Source organism: Saccostrea echinata, unplaced genomic scaffold (assembly GCF_033153115.1).
Source record: "Saccostrea echinata isolate AGI-Se365-2 ecotype Australia unplaced genomic scaffold, CSIRO_AGI_Sech_v1 ptg000019l, whole genome shotgun sequence".
Taxonomy (NCBI): Eukaryota; Metazoa; Mollusca; class Bivalvia; order Ostreida; family Ostreidae; genus Saccostrea; species Saccostrea echinata.
The window spans coordinates 3032731-3057183 of NW_026889768.1; the positions used below are offsets into that span (position 1 = coordinate 3032731).

The 24453-nt window shown below is 33.2% G+C and overlaps 1 protein-coding gene, 1 long non-coding RNA gene and 2 other non-coding genes across 4 annotated transcripts; 3 read left to right on the forward strand and 1 right to left on the reverse strand.

The window, feature by feature from the left end:
- Positions 1-634: 634 nt before the first annotated feature.
- LOC133189574 (NADPH:adrenodoxin oxidoreductase, mitochondrial-like) lies at positions 635-24334 on the reverse strand. Its single transcript, XM_061324948.1, has 13 exons — positions 24253-24334; positions 22587-22759; positions 21358-21453; positions 21051-21173; positions 18387-18431; positions 17430-17498; positions 17211-17312; positions 9823-10015; positions 3643-3833; positions 2385-2450; positions 2158-2266; positions 1649-1819; positions 635-1505 (listed from the first exon to the last, which is right to left on the reverse strand). Exons 2-13 carry the CDS (start codon positions 22740-22742, stop codon positions 1375-1377), a joined length of 1452 nt encoding a protein of 483 aa, XP_061180932.1. The 5' UTR covers positions 22743-22759; positions 24253-24334; the 3' UTR covers positions 635-1374.
- On the forward strand, positions 2844-2916 carry Trnay-aua (transfer RNA tyrosine (anticodon AUA)). The gene has a single exon. It is a non-coding gene; the product is annotated as a tRNA-Tyr (tRNA).
- Positions 3076-3148, forward strand: Trnas-aga (transfer RNA serine (anticodon AGA)). The gene has a single exon. It is a non-coding gene; the product is annotated as a tRNA-Ser (tRNA).
- On the forward strand, positions 10822-15409 carry LOC133189575 (uncharacterized). Its single transcript, XR_009721500.1, has 4 exons — positions 10822-10991; positions 12745-12825; positions 12978-13104; positions 14019-15409. It is a non-coding gene; the product is annotated as an uncharacterized LOC133189575 (long non-coding RNA).
- Positions 24335-24453: the final 119 nt, after the last annotated feature.

Consider the following 24453-nt stretch of genomic DNA (forward strand, 5'->3'; position numbering starts at 1 on the left):
TTATAACGACCTTTTTAGAAAATACATGTACAACGTATAAATCTACCACTGGGTGTATTTTGACCAACATATTTCATACAAATTGTTAGGCCTTTGTTTTTATAGTAAACTTTATATTCCGTCTTCCTGATCAATTCAAAGGGCTCACAGAAGGTACTCCTCCTAGACACCAGATCCCACCTCTAGAATTTCCAAGGGTCCAAGATTTATGCCCTGTTCACAGATTATTTTGTATTGTTTATAGGTTTTTTTGAAATAGATCACTGTTCATTATTTTCACCTTTTTCATTTGTTTTCTCTATATGGTATTTTTGGCCATAGAAAGTTTTTATCGGAAAATTTTTAAAAGCGCAAAAAATACATGTATTCCAAACATTGAATGTTAAAGCACCATAAACATCAACAAGTAGAGGCATATATAAGGCATTCTACATGCAAAAAAAAAAAATCTACAAATGTAAACATTTGTAATTTATTTTACTTTTTAGACAATTTGCACTTAGCATATGTACATAATTTGAATTTTTTGGTCAGATCTTTACATTCTATTTTCAGCACTTCTTCTGCACCAACTACCTTGTATTTTCTTCTCACACTTAAGTAATTACAACATCAAAGAAAGACAAGAAATCATACAGGACCCCATAGTATGCTTATACATGTATTGATAATCTTGATCTTTGAGTAATTGGCCACAGAATATACAGGGCTTTCTTTTAATTGTGAAGTGAATACGAAATCTGCACAATAAATTTACTCAATTTTATACTGCACAATAAATTTACTCAATTTTATACTACATTGTATATAATTGAATGTTCATGTGAAAATAATGACCTTGAACTTTGAGTGAACTAGCCCGGAATCTAAATATTTGTCCCCTTAACTTTGTTCATTGATTGGTGAAAATCTGACCAAATATAGTACTGATTTCAATGCAGTGGATCCTTTAAAAAACTTAAGGCCATATCAATAGTCTTGACCCTTTGGCCTTGACCTTTATCAAAGAAACCTTTATCTACATGTACCATTATGTCATGCATGTATAACAGCTACTTTTTTGATAGAAAACAGTTCAAATGTAGGAGGTGCATACTTTACACTGGTGCATGATATACACTTGACTTTATGGTATGTAGTAAAAAATCTTAAGTTCAGCATAGTGGTCATTTAAACAATCCTCGTCTTTGACCTTTGACCATATGATTCTAAAATCTATAAATGTCTTTTCCAAAGCATTCCCTATCCATTTTTTAGTAGTTGATATAAGGTCTTGGGACAGACCATGGTGATTTATTTAGGGAACCTGCATCTTAATGCGGGTCCTTAATAGATAACAACCCCCAGTATAAGACAGTGGTTGGCTTTCTTGATTTAGGACTTGGCTACTCTAAGCATTTCTGAGATATCTGCAATCTTCTCCCTTGGTTTTCCAAAGACACTTCCTCTCTTGATCTCTTCCTCATCAATCTTGTCCCAGTCAGAAAATGTCACCATCTGCTTACCTGCACAGCATTATAACAAGTTTGTTCAGAAATCAAATTCTTGTACATATCAGTCCTTTAATATATTTACCACATACCTTGACCTTCTTAAAGATCTTAAATATTTTCATTTTTTGTTTATAAAACATATGCTTAACAGCAACCTTTAGATTCTAGGATTTCCTTGATCATTTCATTCCCCCGTTTTCCCTCAGAAGTGATGATACCGTCTTCCAGATCTTTGAGAACTATCTTTCCTGTTTCAAATCCCCCTGTCATGGTATTGAGGATGACTCCTACTGGCCCTGTGCTGACCCATCCACTACAGTACAGACCTAAATCAATCAAGATAAGGATATTTCCACTACAGTACAGACCTAAACCAATCAAATTATGAATGATTAATTTTTGACATCAGATGAAATCATAACATTATACTAATGTAGTTCAGAATTAAAATACTTTTCCATCTTGCTGTTTCAGACCATTTAGCTTAACTTTTATACATAGTAAAAGTTTTACATGTTTTTGAAAATTGGAATCATATGGTTTTAAGTGCAACTTTAGACTTATCTGGTTTAAATTTAGAATTACTTACCTGAATGACCTTTAGAATTACTTACCTGAATGACCTTTAGAATTACTTACCTGATTTACCTTTAGAATTACTTACCTGGTTTTTCTTTGACTCTTCCTTTTATATTTGGTATAATCCCTTTTCTTGTATCAAAAGGTAAAATGGGATCTATAGGTATACTTTTATATCCTATACTTCTGAAAACCTGTAATCAAATTCAGAGGATAAACCTCAAACAAAGCCATCTCCAGTACAAACCACTTGTCATTCTCTAATAGATACCTATAATTCATTTATAGTCATTGCTGTAGAGAAATCCATACCAGTCCACAGTCAATATGTTCTGTTTCTGAAGTGGCCACAGCTTTCTTGTTAATCAGATCATCTCCCTAAATAATCATATAAAATAATAATTGAAAAAAGACAAAAATGAAGTCACACTTATTTGCTATCATACTCATTCTCCTGTGTTATATATATATGTGTGTACTTAAATCATTAGGTTTATATGTTGATGCTTGTTGTGTAGGTACGTACCAATTAGACTGAAATGCTCACAAGAATTTGCTAAATCACATTCTTAATATTATACATATGTACATGTACTTAAATAAGCTAGGTTCAGGTTCTGATGTTTTTTTTGTTTTTTTTTTTCATGCTATACATATCAAGTTTGATACATTGTACAACTATTTCATGACTGTACAAAATGTCTATGGCCTAAAAATATGTTTCACTTAATTTAAAACTTTAAAACAGATGGGTTCGATCACAGGCACAGTGGCCAAATAGCTCAGTTGGTAGAGCACCTGACTATAGATTCAGGGGGCCTGGGTTCGAATCCCTGTCTGGTCCTTTGCAATTTTTTCCTCTCCCTTTACATTTGGTGCTGTGACCAGGATGTGGATGTCACAGGTGAAAGACCTGCCAGGGAAGAGTCTGGGTTGGTGTCTTCAAGGGTGAAGACCTTTAAGGAGGGAGGAATGTGGCGGTCAGATGGGTTTGATCGCTACTGGCCAGATAGCTCAGTTGGTAGAGCACCTGACTAGAGATTCAGGGGGCCCAGGTTCAAATCCTGGTCAGGTCCATCGCATTTTTCTCCTCTTCCGTTACAAAACAATGTACATATACAATTATCAGAACTCTGTCATTGTTTTTAATCCTGAGAATAAAATTCTTTCAAGATAAATTACCAAGTATTCTCAAAAACTGTATTTGAACCAAACTGAAACTTGTTACATACAGTAAAACACGCTTATAACAAAGTGCCAGGTCAGATGATTTTGCTTCGTTATAAACGTAATTCATTATATCTGTTAAGTTAACAATATATTTTAAGGTCACAGAAAATGAAATCTCTTTGCTGTAAGCGTCAATTCATTTCAAGCGTGTTCGCTCTAAGTGTGTTTTAATTTCCTAGTCAAAAATAAAGCTACATGGTTCTTGCAATGTACATGTACATGCATATTTAAAAAAATTCCCAATCTGATTAAAATCAGATCTTTGTTAAGCTCGGAAATTCTGATAGTTGCTGTACAGCGTAACAAAGATCTGATTTTAATCAGATTGAAAAATTCCCACCTGCAGCTGATTCACAGCCAATTTGACCCCTGTGACTTTTCCCTCCCTCTCGTTGATTTCTATAGGACTAAGTCTAAATCTAAGTTCCCATTCTTTGGAGGCCTGAGACCAGAGGTGGGTGTCAGTGTCGGAGGGCTCCATACACGTCTTATATAGTAGTTCTGTCAGCCTCCTTCTGGGACGGGGAAGATCTTAAAAGATAAAAAGGTCATTTCCAAGAAAAAGAGAATACGTGTACTAATGATAACTTTGTAATAAGAGAAACACTGAAAGCCTATACGTGACACAAAGATTGCTTACAACCTGTGTATGTTTCTTGACCTTAACCCAAGGACATTTGGGCAACTTCAAGGTCTCTGACAAAAGTAAAAGTCAAATAGACCTGGACTTGCAACTTTTCTTTTAAGTTTTACATATCAATAATTATCATGAATACCTAAACATGCTATATATATATATATATATATATATTAGGGATGGCAATCGAATACAGAATTGTTAATCGGTTAACCGCAAGACGTTCCGACCGATTAACCGGTTAACCGTATCAAAATACGCATTTTCTTGATGTACATACTTTTTGCCTAAGTAGCTCTTTTCATATATACAAGAAGACTGATAGAGTCTAGATGTTAAATCATTTTTTTTTTGTCTTGATTCTTGATTTTAAAAAAAACCCACATGCTTCTATATTTTATTTTAGTTTCAATGTAGAATGGAAAAAATTAAGAAAGTACTAATCAATTCATGACTGAAAAATCTTATATTTTTCCAAAGAAGATTTCACATACGTTCATTCAGCATTGTCACCATAATTAAAACTAAATCTGAAATACATCACTTAATTTACAAAATATGTATAGTATATTTATTCGATAGATAACTGCAAAAAACAAACATTCTAATTCGCAGTTCTCAACGGTGATTTAATTATCATTAAATAAATACAGGGACGGTCAGAGTAACGACATGGCGTTTTAACAGTAATTAATACATCAAACACAAAATGACCAATTACCCTACACTCTCAATCCAGTAAACCATAATTACACATAATTAATTTAAGTCAGCTTGGATATGTGAAAACGCTGAATTATCAACGTTTATGCAAATATCTTTTTTTTTTCAACATGAATTTTAACAAAATTAGGTTAAAACTTACATATTTTTTTATTTTTTCCGACTAACAGATTACAGATTTTCTAACCGATTCCCATTGTTCCAACCGAGTAATCGGTTAACCGGTTACAAATTGCCATCCCTAATATATATATATATATATATATATATATATATATATATATATATATATATATATATATATATATATATATATATATATATATATCAACATTGATGTCATGAAAATGATATTTAAACTGTAGGAGAAGTAGCATTTTAAAGAAAAATTATTTACAGACAGATTGTGGACACCATTCCCTTGCATAAAATTTGCAGGTCTTCAACCAGTAGAACTTATCTAATTATTCCTCTTTTACCGTTTTTTATATTTGCTATACAATCCCGTACCTAGTTGCATTTATAATTCCATGAATGCAATTGCTCTAAGTGTATGTACAGGTTGTGTCTAACTCTCATATTTAGAAATCTGCTATATAATACCAATTCCATTCAGTTACATAGGTAGGAAACATAGTGAAAATGAATAAGTTGTAGCTTATAATAAAAATCTCCCCAAAAATATAAAATACAAAATGATGATTTAACCATTATTTTAAAACTTTTTAAAATTAACTCTAAGCAACATTCAAAATTGTGCAATAAAAAAATCTCCAAATATATCACATGTATAATTTTACACGTTAAGAAAACCTAACTCTTCATACGCATGTGAGTTAAGGCTAGGTATAGGCGTTTCTATGCAAATGAGCTAATAAAAATGCGTTAGAGGTATATTTATTATTCAAAGAATGTTTTGATTTATTTTTTATGCATACTTAGTACCCACGATATGTTATAGCCAGTACACATTATGACGTCACTGATCTCACCTACTGGAGATAATATAACACATCAACATAACAGCTTTGGTGCAAGGGATTACCCTGTTTATTTTTACATAAAAATTGTATAATGCTAGGAAGAATATTCTATAGATTAATAAAACTGCTGCACAAATCCTAGGCATTTCCTAAGTTGATCAGAATTAGAGGAAACTTATACCGGACTGTACATTTTTACCCCGATTCAACTTAAAACTTTACAAATAGGAATTACACAACTGAGCTGTTGATATTTGTGCAGCAATACCAGCAAACATTAGAATATTTTGCTTCTAAATATACCTTGTTTCAGTTAAATAAAATAGAGCATGCCCTTGCGCCGAAGCATTTTTGTTGATATCCATTATAATCTTGTGTAGTAAAGAACAATGACGTCATAATATGACGTCATAATGCGTACTGGCTATCTAATGTCGTGGATACCAAGTATGTATTAGACAATAAGTTTTAACTTTCTCTGTAAAATAGATATAGTCTATAGGCATTTTAATTAGTTTATTTACATAGAAATGCCTATACCTAGCCTTAACTCACCTGCGTAAAGGTATATTTAGTTCCGACTTGGTGAAATGACATCACAGTTAGCTTTATGATGTGAACTTTACAATGTTTTCTTAATACATGTATTTGTATTTCAAAATTTATTTGAGCTCCATAAAATGAACAAGAGGCCCATGGGCCACATCGCTCACCTGAGCACATTGGCTAGGCAAAAGCACAAATCAGTTCAGTATTGAAAAGATTACTGGGGGGGGGGGGGGGGGGCATGAATTCTAAACAACCTGATGATGCTTCCATGTCAATATAACAAATGGCTTTGTTGTACTTGAGAAGTTTTAAAAAAAATTTCCCATATATTCCTTTGTAAAAATTTAATCCCCCATTGTGGCTCCTCCCTATCCCATGGGTCATCATTTGAACAAACTTGAATCAACACTACCTGAGGATGCTTCCGTATCAATATGACTAAACATAGCTTTTCTGAACTTGAGAAGAAATATTTTTTCTATATGTTCTTATGTAAAACTTTCAATCCCCCATTGGGCCCCACCCTTCCCCTGGGGGTCATCATTTGAACAAAATTGAATCAAAATGACTAATCATGGTTTGCAGTTCTTCAGAAGAAGATATTTTCCTATATATTTCTATTTAAGACTTTGATCCTCCATTGTGGCCCCACCCTATCCACGGGAGTCATGATTTGAACAAAATAGAATCTACACTACCTGAGGATGCTTCCAAATAAATATGATCAATCAGGGCTTTGCTGTTCCTGAGAAGAAGATTTTTTAAATTTTTCCTATACATTTCTATGTAAAACTTTTATCCTCCATTGTGGCCCCGCCCTACCCCGGGGGTCAAGATTTGAATAAATTTGAATCTACACTACCTGAGGATGCTTCCATATAAATATGACAAATCTGGGCTTTGCTGTTCCTGAGAAGACTTTTCCTATATATTTCTATGTAAAACTTTGATAGTCCATTGCGGCCCCGCCCTACCCCCGGGGGTCATGGTTTGAACAAACTTGAATCTACACTATCTGAGGATGCTTCGATATAAATATGACTCTTAGGAAGATTTTTAAAGATTTTTCCTATATATTCCTGTGTAAAACTTTGATCCTCCATTTTGGCCCCACCCTACCCCCCGGGGTCATGATTTGAACAAACTTGAATCTACACTATCTGAGGATGCTTCCATATAAATATGACTCATCATGGCTTTGCTGTTCTTGAGAAGAAGATTTTTAAAGATTTTTCCTATATATTTCTATGTAAAACTTTGATCCTCCATAGTGGCCCCACCCTACCCCCCGGGGGTCATGATTTAAACAAATTTGAATCTACACTACCTGAGGATGCTTCCATATAAATATGACTCATCATGGCTTTGCTGTTCTTGAGAAGAAGATTTTAAAAGATTTTTCCTATACATGTATATTTCTATGTAAAACTTTGATCGCCCATTGTGGCCCCGCCCTACCCCCGGGGGTCATGATTTGAACAAACTTGAATGTACACTACCTGAGGATGCTTCCATATGAGTTTCATCTTTCCTGGCCCTGTGGTTCTTGAGAAGAAGATTTTTAAATGATGCCATTATTTTTTCACTAATTCCTTATTATCTCCCCTTGAAAGAGGGCGTGGCCCTTCATTTGAACAAACTTGTATCCCCTTTACCCAAGGATACTTTGTGCCAAGTTTGGTTGAAATTGGCCCAGTGGTTCTTGAGAAGAAGTCGAAAATGTGAAAAGTTTACAGACAGACAGACGGACAGACGGACGGACAGACAGACGGACAGACAGACGGACAGACGGACGCCGGACAAAATGTGATCAGAAAAGCTCACTTGAGCTTTCAGCTCAGGTGAGCTAAAAAAACAATCATATAAAAACATTAAAAACAAGAGGCCCATGGGCCACATCGCTCACCTGAGTACATTGGCTTGGCAAAAGCACAAATCAGTTCAGTATTGAAAAGATTACTGGGGGGGGGGGGGGGGGGGGGGGCTTGAAATTTAAACTACCTGATGATGCTTCCATGTCAATATAACAAATGGCTTTGTTGTACTTGAGAAGATTTTTAAAAAAAATTCCCATATATTCCTTTGTAAAAATCTGATGCCCCATTGTGGCTCCTCCCTATCCCAGGGGTCATCATTTGAACAAACTTGAATCTGCACTACCTGAGGATGCTTCCATATCAATATGACTAAACATAGCTTTTCTGTTTTTGAGAAGAAATATTTTTCCTATATGTTCTTATGTAAAATTTTTGATCCTGCATTGTGGCCCGACCTTATCCCAGGGGGTCATCATTTTAACAAACTTGAATCTACACTACCTGAGGATGCTTCCATATCAAAATGACTAATCATGGCTTTGCAGTTCTTCAGAAGAAGAAATTTTCCTATATATTTCTATTTAAGACTTTGATCCTCCATTGTGGCCCCACCCCACCCCCGGGGTCATGATTTGATCAAAATAGAATCTACACTACCTGAGGATGCTTCCATATAAATGACTCATCATGGCTTTGCTGTTCTTGAGAAGAAGATTTTTAAAGATTTTTCTATATATTTCTATGTAAAACTTTGATCCTCCATTGTGGCCCCGCCCTTCCCCTGGGGGTAATGATTTGAACAAACTTGAATCTACACTACCTGAGGATGCTTCCATATAAATATGACTCATCATGGCTCTGCTGTTCCTGAGAAGATTTTTTTAAGGTTTTTCTTACATATATCTATGTAAAACTTTGATCCTCCATTGTGGCCCCGCCCTACCCCCAGGGGTCATGATTTGAACAAACTTGAATCTACACTACCTGAGGATGCTTCCACATGAGTTTCATCTTTCCTGGCCCTCTGGTTCTTGAGAAGAAGATTTTTAAAAGATGCTATTAATTTTTCACTAATTCTTTATTATCTCCCCTTGAAAGAGGGCGTGGCCCTTCATTTGAACAAACTTGAATCCCCTTCACCCAAGGATACTTTGTGGCAAGTTTGGTTGTAATTGGCCCAGTAGTTCTGGAGAAGAAGATGAAATTGTGAAAAGTTTACAACGACGACGATGACACCGACAACAACGACAGACAACGGACAAATTTTGATCAGAAAAGCTCACTTGAGCCTTCGGCTCAGGTGAGCTAAAAATTGTTTTGCTATAATTATCTGTCACAGAGGTAAAATACATGTACTATGAATAATAACTGTTTATGAAAGATTATAAGTGTGATGAAATGTCACAAGAAGTTGATCAAGATGTGACATCATGTTAGAGGATCAGTAAAATAGGGGTTTAGAAATACTGTGAATATTGTATGTGATTCATATGGAATTAAAGTGTGTTAATAAGTTTAATTCGCTGATTTTAATTTCCTCAATATTTTTTACTAAAGATAAGCAGCCATGCAAAAATCTCAGTCAGTCTTTCCTCTGTCATTCTTGACAATGTCACGGAATGCAAATATAAGTAATAAATGTTATTCAGTGAAAATTGCATTATGAATAGCAACAGCTCTGCAGTGTTGTTGTCATTGATGCATTAAAGTGCATCATGGAATATGCCAGCATAACAATTGTTATTCATAATACCATATTCACTGAATAGCATTATTTCTTAAATAAATTAACACTCATAACAGTGACTTGCCTTTTATGACCTTGTCAAGGTTTTCTACATCTTCTTTATGAATGACAGGCCTACAGTCAGGCAACTTGGTCATCTCTCTCAGCTCCTTGATGGTAAATGCCACCTGTAAAGGACCTCTTCTGCCCACAATGTACACCTTTTTTACTCGACTTCGAGACAGGGCATCCAATGCATGCTGGGATATATCCGTTTTCTGAAAATTAAAACACATTCTGTCAACATAATTTCATCTAAGAGTTTATTGTTATTAACTCAGTCATGTTATAATTAATTTCATTACTACTCCAAGTTTCAAAGGATAAGAGAACAAGCTAATTCAAGGAATTTGTGTCCTTTACTTAAGGGGGATGTACAAGCCATCTTGGATGTATTCTGGTCTAAAATAAGACATACGAAGAATGCGCTTAATACATTACCAAACCAGCTCAAAGTTACTCAAAGTGCTAATGCACTTATTACCTACTGTTAGAGACCAAAACTAGTAAATAATTATTTTTCTATTGTTTGCATTTGGTGAAAATTAATCATGTTAGAACTGCGCAGCCACAGCATTTAGGAGATGAATAATGCAATGAAAATGATGTCAGTTCGGTTCATTAATAATATGGCTACAACCATTTGTTTTGCTTTTTTCTTGTCGTTGTCCATAATTTTTGAAAATTTGATTTTTCATATGGTGGTCTCCCTGAGGCCATGCGTTTATTATGCCCGCCATTCCTCTGTCACACAGAGTTCAAATAACATTGTTTTTAGAATAAATGAGACCTTAACAACATAAACACACGACATATCTAAGTAATGGTACTTAGTTTACACAACTTACATCTTTTATTTGTTGCATCGCATTGTCTTATTAATGACAAAACGCGATTTTAACCCATCTCTCGCAAACCGGGAAAAAATGTCCTGTTTATCACTCGAGTTTCCTCAGTCATATCATTCCACAGAGCACGTGGTTGGCATATGCATATTTCTTTTGTGGATAGATGCATTTATTACAATTGAATTTTGCTTAGAACAAGTCTTGATAGTTTGTTGACTCCTTTCAAACTAATGGGAAAAGATTAAACAGTTCTAAACATATGTGTTTACGGCGGATCTCTTTTCTATGGCGATAGAAGAATGAATGTCCATTGTTTCCGGTGAAAACAGCTGATAGCTAATAACAGGTAAGACACAGTTCGGGTGTGTAAAAACGTGACTCTTTCTTTGAATCCTTGCAATGAACGTGTAATAATTTTCTGCAGACTTGCAGAGTTTCTAAAAATGCCATATATCTATGTGATTTCTGATCAGTCATCAGTTAAAATTCTTGACTTCACGTTCCGAATTGCCTCTCCTTTAAGTTGTGTTTGTACATAGAGACTATTTTTAAATGGGGCTCTACAAGCAGGATGAATCTTTTTTAATTTAAAAATGTTAAGCAGGTTGTGATATATTCAATAACACATTGTAATTATTACATTCGGAAAGTAAGTACACGTGTCAATACTGTTCAGCAGATAGAAAGAAGAAATAGTCAGTTATATAATTTCCTACAGGAGCCTCATAATAAAAGGAGATTGTTTGCTGTACTGTCGAGTATTAGGGCCACACTTTGTATGGAGCATTGTTTTGGACCTAAAAACACATCATGGAAAAGTGTGTCCAGGTTTTTAACTGCAATGTTTTGAAGTCTAATTTTTTTTTAAAATACTTAAGTTATTGGACATGTTGAATAGTCATTAGTCAGAAAAATAAACTATTCATGTGACTGTGTGAAATTGTTTCCAAAATTTGTTTTGCATCAGTTTTGACACTGTATCATATATCTAGACACATGCACTTTTTCTGTAATAAAAACTTACCCTAATCTAGTATAATAAAATTTTACATGACTCATGTCATAATCTCAAGGTTTCTAACTTCAAATCCAATTACATGGAGTAAACCTTCCCAAAAATTGCAGCTTTTAATATTTAGATAACACTTTCAGAGGACATGGAGGATTTAGGTAATAGGAAAATGTTTGCTACCATTTTCTTCTTCAATAATTTATCTCCAAAATCTGAGTATGATACACTTTTCTTGTCTTTTTTCTGCATCAACTGTGTCAACTTATATTGCTGTTCAACTGGAAAAAAATATTTACACTAAAATTGCCCATGCATCAATACTTATAATAAGTAGGCCAGGCCAGGGTTGAGCATTCACAAATTACACATCAAATATATGGAAACAACGATCAGTATTCATGCTCAAAAGTCCATTAAACATTACAAATCAGGAGCAGAGCAAACACGGACCTCTAAAACATGAGAGGTGGGATCAGGTGCCATGGAAAAGTGAGCATCCCCTGCCGACCAGTCGCACATATCTCTTCTTAATTGTCTTGATATGGCCTTGCTTGCAGATACCATTAAAACAAACTTGTGAAAATTTTGGATAATATTTCATGGACAAAATTTGCTTGAACCCATTATTTCTTAGTATTTAATATTTTGAGTTTGATGCAGAATCTTGCAACCACAGTAGAGTAGGTATATATATTGTCTCTCTAGGGACTACTGAGTAAATGTAATTTATTTTTAATTTTATTAGCTTGGTGACTTTAGAGATGAAGTGGGACACACATTTCTTAATGTGTGATTTAGTTACTATGTGAAAAATCACATTTTATGAATCAATTATATTTATAACTAGACAGCACAGTGTAATATGTAAACAGTAGGCAGTATTATACATTTTTTTGAAAATTAAAATTTTCCATGGAAATTTTTGTATTACATGTATTACATTATTTATACCATAAACTAGTGCATGATTTAAGGAAGATAATCAAGATGTGTGTATAGAAAGTAACAGGAATTAATGATAAACTTCACATATTGTGTATTTATTGCTGATTAAATTATTATGAATTAAATACTTCACATATTGTAGGTGTCATATCCTTAACTAGTTTCCCATAGATTTTCTGAGATGCAATTTAATACAGACCTAAGTTTTGCACAAAGGAATCAAGTAAGTTTGTTAATAGCCCATGCATCTGTATCTATGTGCAGTTCCTCTTTTTTAATTTCAAGTTTCTTGCTTATAAACACTAAAATTTTTCATTCTTAACACCATTTGTCAATGAATTTATTAATACAGGTACTTGTAAAATTTGTTTACAGGGGGAGTCAATGCCAAGAATAAGCAAACTCAAGATTCATAATGGTGTGGATATAAGTTATAGGTGCAAATTAACTGCAAATATGAACACGAGTCTTCCCATTATTACAAAAGAAAAGCAAGAGAGAAGTAAGTCATTTGGATATCCAAGAGCTTGTTTAGATAATGATGTGCATGGCATGTCATTTAAATGCTTTGATGACAATGATCAGCTCAAGGCATCTTTGGTTAATGCATATCGAGCTTCTTAAGCAGGTCTCCTCTCATAATTTAGTATTAAGCTGTTCTTGTTCACAATTTGATATGTACATTACAAAATTAATTGACATATTGCATTTTCAATACTAAACTTGCTTTGATTTGTATCATTTATATTCTTGCTAATTTATTTATTAAGTAAGTCAAGTAGGCCAGTGAAGAGTTTTGTTATGTGCCTGATATTAGTTCAGTTTTCTTAGTAATGGATAAGCAAATTAGACCATGCAACCAGAAATATGTTTCAAAAAAAAGAGATATGTACATAGGACATGAATGTTCCACCCAGGGTTCATTAGTAATGCAACATGAAAATTTGTATCAGTGTATGAAGTTTGATGAAAATATCTTGAATAATTTCTTTAAAATTTGGTTTTATACATAATAAATGTTAAAGTCAAAGATTATTGGGAAGGTCAAGGTTAAAAAAATTGGACAAATTTGATAAATTCTCACCAAATAATGTATCAGTGCAGAAGCTTACATAAAAATATTTAGAATAGTTTCTTTGAAACTGAGCTAAACTCAGAAAGTGAGGTCAAGATCAAAAAATGTTCATGAAGCTGAAAGCTCTCCACAATATACATGTATATCAGCACATGAAGTTTGATAAAAATATCTTAATTTCTTTCTTTGAACTCTGGAAGAGAGGGCAATGTTTGCAGAGAGGGTAAGGCTTGTCATCCTTGGCAACAGAGAAAGGATTTATAAGTATTGTTTTGTAATTTGCTACTGTTATAGTAATTTTTTTTTCTAATTTTTGAATGTTCTGAATTTTATTATTGTAGGTCTTTGAAGAATATCTTGTGAAAATTGCATTGAAATTCTAAACTAAAAAGAAATCTGTTGTAAACCCAGACTCTTGCCAGTGAGGATACATTGTAAATCAGAGCCCAATAGTGCCATCTTTGGAACATCAATTCTGTTCGTTATACTGCGCTGTTCCCTGTGATGTTTTACCATATAGGATTTGGAGATAATGTTGGTAACAGAATATCAATCATATAATGTAAAATAAGAGAACTCCATTCAGTGTTTTTCTTTGAAATATATTACTCTGTAATAGATTTCTAAATCAGAAAGAATTCATTCCTTTTATCTGTCTGCTGCAAGGGCTGTGTATTCAAATTAAAATTCACACATTATGATACAATGTCTTAAAGCAGTGTGCAATGTACGTGTGTAATGTGTATAGGAATTAATCTTGTGAATCTTTTATACATAAGTTTTCAAGGACTGATTATTTTAAAATTTATCATATAGTTCTTATCTCACTGTCATTACAAAAGAGACTTCAGACTTTAAAAATACATGTATGTAAAACCAATGTCTAAAATCATAGATTTCTGTGAGTAACACACTATTTTTTTTCCAAATGAGCATCTGTCAATTTGCTGAATGTTTTTTTTAATCACAATAGGTCATAGGTGTATTTCAGAACAGTCAAAAATGTTTTTTTTTCTCAAATTTCTCTTGACCAATATATTGAGATTTTATTTGTAAGAATTCAGTAAAAAAAAATTACCAGATCAGCATTGGAAAGATGTCCACATTCATTTGCATTTAGTTTTATAGAGGGTATCTTCATGTGTATTGAACGATGTAGGTTCAATTGTTTGTTTGTTTGTTTGTTTGTTTTTTTTTTTGGGGGGGGGGGGGGTTCCATGGTTAGGGCATAACAAGGGAACTACATTGAAAAGGGAATACTAATCTGACAAAATTATGTTTAGTAAATGCAGTTGTCAATACATACATAATGTAACACTCAAAACCTGGTTTAGGGCCACAAAGAGGGTTTTTTATATTTACTTGATATGAGAGACAGGCGCTGAGAGACTCAGAGAAAGCAATTTGACTAAGGTGAGCATTGTGAACATAAGGTATCCATCAATATTATAAAAAAAATTATGCTAGTATCAACTTTAAAAAATAAATATTGAAATTTAGAGTTCATCACTGGAGAGTAGATTGCATATTTGTCTTAATTTTATTAGCAAAATGTTTCATTAGCACTTTGTTTTGCAGTATTGTACATGACAATCTTGAGTTTGTTTTTGAAATTATGGTCAAAGTTTTAAAATTCTAGCATTACTAGGTATATGATTAAACATGTACTAATCTTGTATATAATTATGTTGATTTTGTTTTCTTTACTTGGTGAAATTGTAAGTTGGAAACCATGGACAAAATAAAGAAATTTAAAAAAAATGTTTGTAAATCATTAAATCCCCTAATAATTACTCTTAATGATTTTGTACCCATTGAAATGGAGCTAGGATGTAATGGAATTTGAAAATGTATCACTATGTATGACAAAATATATGTACTAAAACAAGCTCATTCACATTAATTTTACGATCTTTATTCTATTTGTGATTCATTGTTGATAATTACAAATCTGGAAGTTATCAATACTTGAAATACCACATTTGTTTAATTACAAAGTGGAGAAAAATTCATTCAAAAACTTTAATTTTGATGTTGCACAATTTTCATTGCCTGGAAGCAAAGACTTGAAGAATTTGTTATAACAACACACTATAAAACAAATGTTCAATAAATAATTATTATTTTAATTCACTACAATTTATTACACACAACTCCTGTGTTTATATAATTTAAAAAAAATTCATAAGTAATTCTCCTTTACTTTTTAAAATAAACTTAATATAGAGGTGTTTTATTACTTTGTCTGTAGTTTAAGTTTCTTCATTTCAGACCATTATGTGCCTCCATAAAAAGAAGTGGTCTGGAAAAATTTTGTGCTAAAAATAGATCTCGTGCTGCTGTCCATGAACTACTTTCATGGTTCTTTACACTCATTTTGAAGACAACAGTGCCTTGTTTGTAACTGGAAATTACCATTTAACAGTGCAAAATTTAGACATTTTCTCAACAAATGATTGTAGGGAGAACATTAAGGCACACTTTGGATATTTTTTTGGATTTTTTAAGGCTCTATTAAAGTGTGTAGCTGCGCAGTTCTAAAGTGCATATCAAAAGCATTTTTCTGCAAAAGTGTAAATTATTTACGCAAAACATGCATTAAGTTATGCATATTTATTGTTTCTTCATCCTAAGGACATAAAATTTGATCAAGTTATAGTGTACTTTAGTCATTTGAAGAAATGTTTACTTTTTGTTTTCATTTCACCTAAGGTGGCCGGACATCCCCCTTAAGGAAAAAAGAAAAGGGTCAAACAACTGAAAGAAATGCAGATGGAGAAAGAAAAGAAAGGTTGACCTTTCAGTTTCTGGTCATAAGGTCAATAGGAGTAACTTTTTATAAGTTAAAGAAATTCCTGACAATAAGTTTCATTGCAAAAGCTAACAAAGAACTATAGTTATTATCAGAAACTATGTATGCAATAAATGAATTTCTGACCTTTGTCTCTGAACCTTTCACCTTAAAATCAGGAGGTTTTTTTAAAGTTATATTGACTAACTAAAATATCCATTGCAAAATCTCAAAGAGAACTAAAGTTATCACTAGAAAACCATTTTATGGAAGATATGAATTTTATGATAGATATGACAGTGAGTGTCTTCTTTAAATCAATGGGAGTTATGACAAAAAATTCCAGTTATCAGCAGAAAACCATTTTTTATACATATGAATTTCAGACATAGACCTTTGACCTTCTGACCTCAAAATCAATAGGGGTCTTTTTAAGGCCATAGGGAGTTGTGATATAAAATTTCATTGCAAAAGCTGGAAGGCTTTTTGAAATTTTGACCTCAAAATCAATAGGGGTCTTCTTTAGATCATAGGGAGTTATGACCTCAAAAGCTTTTTGAGATTTTGTCAAGAAACGAAAGTGTTTCACACAGACAGAATAATAGAATAACAGACAGCTAGACAGCCCCAAATTAATATCCTCCACTTTCAGTGAAAGCGGGGGACAAAAAAATAGAGGAAGTACACTACAAATTTACTGGGTATGTTAATTACAATACCTGATGACAGAGGTAAGAAATACCTGTAATATGCTAATTGGTGTTAGCAGAATCCGGGCCACATCAAGAGCCACATTTCCCTGACCTAGGATAACCACATTCTCCACATCTAAATCTACAGGCAGCTGTAAAAAGCAAAGAAACAAATATGGTGGACATGAATTTGTGGGTCTCTTCCCTCCTTAAAAAAAAAAATTAAACCCTCACGAAAATTGGTGATTTCACAGTATTTAGATACATACATCTTTGTCTTGTGGAAGTCCATTGAACCAACCAACAAAAGATCTGGCTGAGATCACATTGGGACTATCCTGTAAAAAAAAAACAATGTCAAAAACATTATATTATAGAATATTTGTGATATCTATGCAACATACTCACAGATTTAAAAACAAAAACAAGAGGCTCATAGCCTACAATGCTCACACAATTATTTTCTTCTTGATAAATAATTAGATAAATGAAACCTTTTAATGTAGCTATAAAATTAAAAGTCCATGATTTCAACATTATTAATTAACAGTGTATTGTCCAAGTTTTGAGATCAAGTTCACAACTGAAGTCTTGTTTTGATATACATTTTACGGAATTCAGAAGGGTACAGCCACGGTGGGGAGGGGCGAAAGTCCCCCACTGTATACTCTACTCTAGGTAAGTCTGATGTAGTAGAAAATATTTATAATTGACCAAACAGTACTTAACTGATATATATATGGCAATGTAATCTTTGATCTGCACTTGAACAATTTTTACAAAGGAGGTTAAAGTTCAAGGTCAAGTGGACTGTCATTTGGAATTTTTTTTTAAATGTGTATATTATGATAAACAGTGCACATGCTACATAGCAAAGACTTACCTCTTATATGTCAAAAATAAGCTGTATATTGGCACTATAATCCATATTGAAAAGTAAGTCAAATGTCAAGTTCTAAGGTCACCAGACAGGTAACCATGGTATTTTACAAAAGCCATATTAGTACCAAGCTATATATGTGCAAAATATATATATTTAACAAAAGCCATAGTACCAAGCTATACATGTGCAAAATATTAAGATATATCTCTTATAGTTTTTAAGATATAAGGTGTGACAGATGGACATACAGACAGACGCCAGCTAAAGCGATCCCTAAGTGTCACTCTGATCTGCAGGTGACACAATGATGAGTGTCTGTAAATTATTTTCTCTTGGTCCTTACCTCTCCCTTTATTGCAAGTGTTCTGTCATCATCAGCACCATAAGCCTGCAAAACACAAAGTCTTTACCATTATCATAAACAATCATTTAATCATCTACAAATAATCACATAATCTTATATGTAGTCCTTTTTCACCAAATAAGTATAATGGCTGCTAAATTAACACATCAAAGACATCACCAACATATCAGATATGCACAATCCCCTATCAATAATGTACAAGGGTTGTTGGGAAAGTTTGCGGACTATGCCAATCTTTGTTGTATATACTATCTTCAAGAAATTTAAAATATGTAAAAATATTTATTTTGTTCAAGTGTAAAGTTTCATTCCATGTGATTTAATAAAATTCATGTTATTTAATTTTAAAATCAACACGTTTTGTAACCACTGAGCAAACTGAACAATGCTGTAACGTCAAAAACATACCGACATGAGGTTCTCAAAAATACTATCCCTATACATTTCACAGAGTATTGCCCAATACCAGTGCACTCATTAAAAACATTTCTCTATCACTTGAAATCTATTTTGCTAACAATTGTTCCAGTAGCATCATTTTGTTTGCCAATGCTATATTTTTTTCACTGCAAAAATATGCTTTCACAAGATCAGCATCTGTGAAGCTCCAAACTCTTAGCATGATGTTACTAACTTTTCAATGTTTTTGGTAAGATTTTTACAGATAATCTGTTTTCTCACAGATCACCATCGTCTAAGCAGAGTAGTCTATCATTCAAATACCGCTTGTACTATGTAACACACATGCATGGCTCACTTTTGACATATTTCCTACTTCCTCAGGCATTTTCAGAGGTGTTTTTTTTTAGTTTTCCAGAGTACAATACAAAACTGTATGGTTAACTGCTGCTCCGTAACGTTCTACGATGTCATCTTTTTTGCCTTTTTCAGTAAGGACTACCTATCTTCTGGAAACTGATTTCTTTTCAACGAAGCAAAACATTAAGTCATAATTTCGAATCAGAAACGAGGAAACAATTCCTACTGTAGATTCCTAAATATACGCGAGGAATTAATTATCGCGTAATTACGCGAGAAGAACCACTCGCGAAATAAAATTACTCGCTTTTATTTTTATGGTGCTTAAATCAATGTAAAATCTCTCTATCAACTGTCCACTCGCAAATTATTATTCTCGCGATTTTACGTCAAAGAGTCATTTCGCGAAAATAAGTACTCGTGAAGAATAAGGAATCTACAGTAATTTGAACGTGTAGAATTTTTCTGTTTTTGTGTCATTTTACAGAAGATATGATTTCAGACATTATTTGGTGTCTTGATTGTAAATTACAAAATTTTGACCTGCTCCGTGATCCGATTTTCGCATTTTTAAACTCTAAATAAGTTTGAAATAAACCACGATATTTTAAAAACTTTTAATACACATCATTTGAATTTACTGTTGAAATATTTCTTCCAAATTTGGATATAACATGACGTTAAGTAAAAAAGTTATGACGGTAGTCCACGAACTTTCCGAACAACCCTCGTTATAAACATAATACATATAGTACAAACGCTTTTCCACATCACACCATATCGACCAGTATTAGACCACTGGCCTTCTGCCCTCTTGGTGATACTGGTGTCTCAGACTGATAAAGGGTGTGATATGGAAAAGAGTATAAAGTTAAGTTACTGATTTACCAGGACTACAGCTATGTAGACAAAAAATAAAATAACAGGACTACAATTGTGTAGACACAAATAAAGAAACAGATTTACCAGGACTACAACTGTGTAGACACAAATAAAGTAACAGATTTACCAGGACTACAGCTGTGTAGACACAAATAAAGTAACAGATTTACCAGGACTACAGCTGTGTAGACACCAATAAAGTAACAGATTTACCAGGACTACAACTGTGTAGACACAAATAAAGTAACAGATTTACCAGGACTACAGCTGTGTAGACACCAATAAAGTAACAGATTTACCAGGACTACAACTGTGTAGACACAAATAAAGTAACAGATTTACCAGGACTACAGCTGTGTAGACACAAATAAAGTAACAGATTTACCAGGACTACAACTGTGTAGACACCAATAAAGTAACAGATTTACCAGGACTTCAATTTGTGTATAGACACAAATAAAGTAACAGATTTACCAGGACTACAACTGTGTAGACACCAATAAAGTAACAGATTTACCAGGACTACAACTGTGTAGACACCAATAAAGTAACAGATTTACCCATGTTTACCAGGACTACAGCTGTGTAGACACCAATAAAGTAACAGATTTACCAGGACTACAGCTGGTAGACACAAATAAAGTTACAGATTTACCAGGACTACAGCTGTGTAGACACAAAGTAACAGATTTACCAGGACTTCAATTTGTGTATAGACACAAATAAAGTAACAGATTTACCAGGACTACAGCTGGTAGACACAAATAAAGTAACAGATTTACCAGGACTACAGCTGTGTAGACACAAATAAAGTAACAGATTTACCAGGACTACAACTGTGTAGACACCAATAAAGTAACAGATTTACCCATGTTTACCAGGACTACAGCTGTGTAGACACCAATAAAGTAACAGATTTACCAGGACTACAGCTGGTAGACACAAATAAAGTTACAGATTTACCAGGACTACAGCTGTGTAGACACAAAGTAACAGATTTACCAGGACTACAGCTGTGTAAGCCTTCTGCAGGTCTTCTATTGAGATATCTTTACCAACTTCCACATTTCCTATAAATGTACATCTCTGATTTCTGGCAGTTGTGGTAAACGTGTGGATAACATTCTACAAAAGATTGGTCTATGTATGAATTAGGAATGGTAAGCACAAGACCCCTAATTTAGTCTTTCCTGTCCATCATTTTCTTTTTTCCCAGGATTGAATACTTAAATTAAGAATTCTAAAAATTACTAAAAAAAAGAAAAAATAGTTTGAATCAATTTAACACAGCTGTAAAAAGAATGTAAACCTTGACTTCTGGGTGATCAGGAGCTACCCCAAATCTCACAAGTCCAAACGGAACTGGCAATTTTTCCAATATGTCCACCCTTGCTGCTGGATGTCCCTGAAATTGTATCAATGTTAATAACCTGCATCAGTTTATAATAGTGAATGTACATATAATGTAGTGAGGACAGGGGTTGAAATATAATCATTTTTAAAGACTCAGGCTAACTTATTTAAATGCAGCAACAGTCTGTCAGACAAGAAGACCAGGAAAAAATTTTTGTCAGTTTACTTTTGTTTTTTATGTAGACTGGTTTCTTCTGACTGAGAACTAGTTTCATTTGTTTCTGTCACCAATCTGATTAAAATCAGATCATTGTTGCTTCTTTTTAACGACGTCACTTAAAAGCGACATCATTAAAAAGAAGCAACGAGGATCTGATTTTAATCAGCGACATGTCGTTAAAAAGAAGCAATGAGGATCTGATTTTAATCACCAAAGTGTTTAAAACTTGTGTTTTGTTTTCATTTTGCGTAAAAAAAAAAATGTTGGGCTAGTTAGTTTGAGGTTTGGGCTAGTAATTTTTTACTGATCAGTAGCCTCTGGACTAGTGAGTTTTCTAGGAAAATTTCAACCCCTGCAGGACAGATCCAATCAATAATGAGGGAGAGGAGGAGGGAGTCCTTAGGTGACTCCATATCTCTTCCTCTGGAATTTTCAATATCCTTAATCAAAATACAAACTTCAGTATATCAAAGTTAACACCGATATGTTTAATACCAGTTATACATGTATATCAAAGTAAGTCAGATACCTCTACCCCAAAATTCCCCTCATGTTCAAGATTAGAAGGTTTAATGAGGTTAATTAAAAAGTGTGGGTATTACCCCCCAATGATAATTTTATTACATGAATAATTGATACTGATATTCTCCTTCCTCTGTCCCTGTTTTTATATCTTTGTAATGGTTTGGGCCATAGATATGGGCCTGGGTAGTTCAGTTGGTAGAGCACCTGACTAGAGATGCAGGGATCCCAGGTTCGAATCACAGTCCAGCCATACATTTCTTTCTTTCCACTGTTACAGCCTGTTAGCTTTGGAACTGACCCAACACTGTTTAAGCTGACCCAACACTGTTTAGCTTTTAAAGTATATGGAACCCTGGGAGTTGGAGGGGGATATCAAGAAACTTTTTCAGAAAAAAATGTTCAGATGCATTAATTGTATAGTACTTTTGGAAATATTATACCTTTAGAATTTGCTGCGCTGTATAAAATCCTGCAGGACCACTCCCAACAATGCATACATGAGGGACATCTTGTGATGATGTTGAGGCGTAACGAAAAAAAGATTTTCCTAGGAGTTGTCTTAGATGACGTGAACAAATTCTTGGTAGAATATACATGGTAAATCAGAGGAAACCTTAAAACAATAAATAGACTTCATAACAATTGACTTCATTTTGATATCACTAGACAGGTGATTAACGTTAAGGTATATACTTGGATGTACCTCCAGAAATATTAGCTCTCTTTGCTTTTCATTAATAAAATAAATAAAAATTAATCAAAATTAATATAAATCAAATACAGTCAAACCTCGTTTAATCTCGAACTTGAGGGGACCAAGAAAATACTTCGAGATAACCGAGGATTCGAGATATCCAGGGTAAAATACTTAAGGAATAAGTAGTTAGGACTTCAAAATTACTTTGACATATCCATGGTATTCAAGATATCTGTGTTCAAGTTACCAATCGAAGTTCAACTGTAATCTGTATTTGCATATTAATCAATTTACAAGAAATTTTTTTTTTTATGGAAACATAAAAAAACGGTCCATCACAAAGGTGTTTTGTGTCACAAAAATACATGTACCATACACTAACATATACAGTATGATGATCGAGTATAGATAAGATAAGATAAGATAAGATTTATTGATCCCAATTTGGGGCCCCTCAGGGCATACAAGTAAAGAATTATATACACAAGAAGAAATTCAAAATTGATAGTAGCAACATGTCGATATTAAGAGAAAAGAAAAGAAACTAACTAAAGAAGATGATGATGATTATAGCAGATGGGGATTACCAATAATAAATGTTTTAAAATATATATATATATATATATATATATATATATATATATATATATATATATATATATATATATATATATAATTAGCAAACGTACAAAGATTTGTAACATGTATATTTGTACTAGAGTATTAATAATTTAATATTATTACTCTTTTGCATTTATTTGGTTCTTTTTAACATTATATAATTCACTATTTCTTATTTTAAAAATATTGATTGGAAAATTACCCAGCTTGATAAGCAATATATCATTCTCATTAGACATAATCCACAATTAAAAATTTTTCTTTATTAATTGTTAAACAATAAAAATTTTTATTATTTTTAGCAATATTCTCAAAAAATTCATGTCTATCATGTTTATATAATGGACATTCAATCAGTGAGTGAATCTCATCTTCCACACAAGTCATGTCGCACATTCTACAAATCCTTTCATTTCTTGCAAGGGCCTTAAGGGTGGTTTGCTGTCCTTCTGTGTATCTCATAAGCATGCATCATCATTGCTAGTTTCAAAATAACCCTTGAATTGTATGACAGTACTTTTTGTACTGTGTGTTGGCACAAAATATATCAATTCATAAAAAGCAAGAACATTCTCACATTAAAAAAGGCAAGTACTAACATGGGATAAAGGCTATATAGCTGACATTAGGCTGCAGAAATAATTAAGGTCGGGCTTGGTAGTCACAAGCGATGTGCACCCAAGATGCTCGCTAACTTATATATCTTGTTAATGCACGATAAATAACAATGCTGAATGTAATTTTTGCTCGATGTATTCTAATGACTAATTACTGTCAACTCTGCTTACCCAAAATTACATCACATGCAACATTCAGCATGTTTCAGGGTCAAAGGTCATGCGTAGTAATTTGTATCTGAAGCCCATCAAGCTCCGATTTTGAAAATAAATAATTCCTTTGAAATTTTGGTTTAGCATGTATTTCAATATTTGTATTTATGTATAAGAGGTAATTTTCCAAGTTATCGGAAAATTTTCTCAGAACTATTT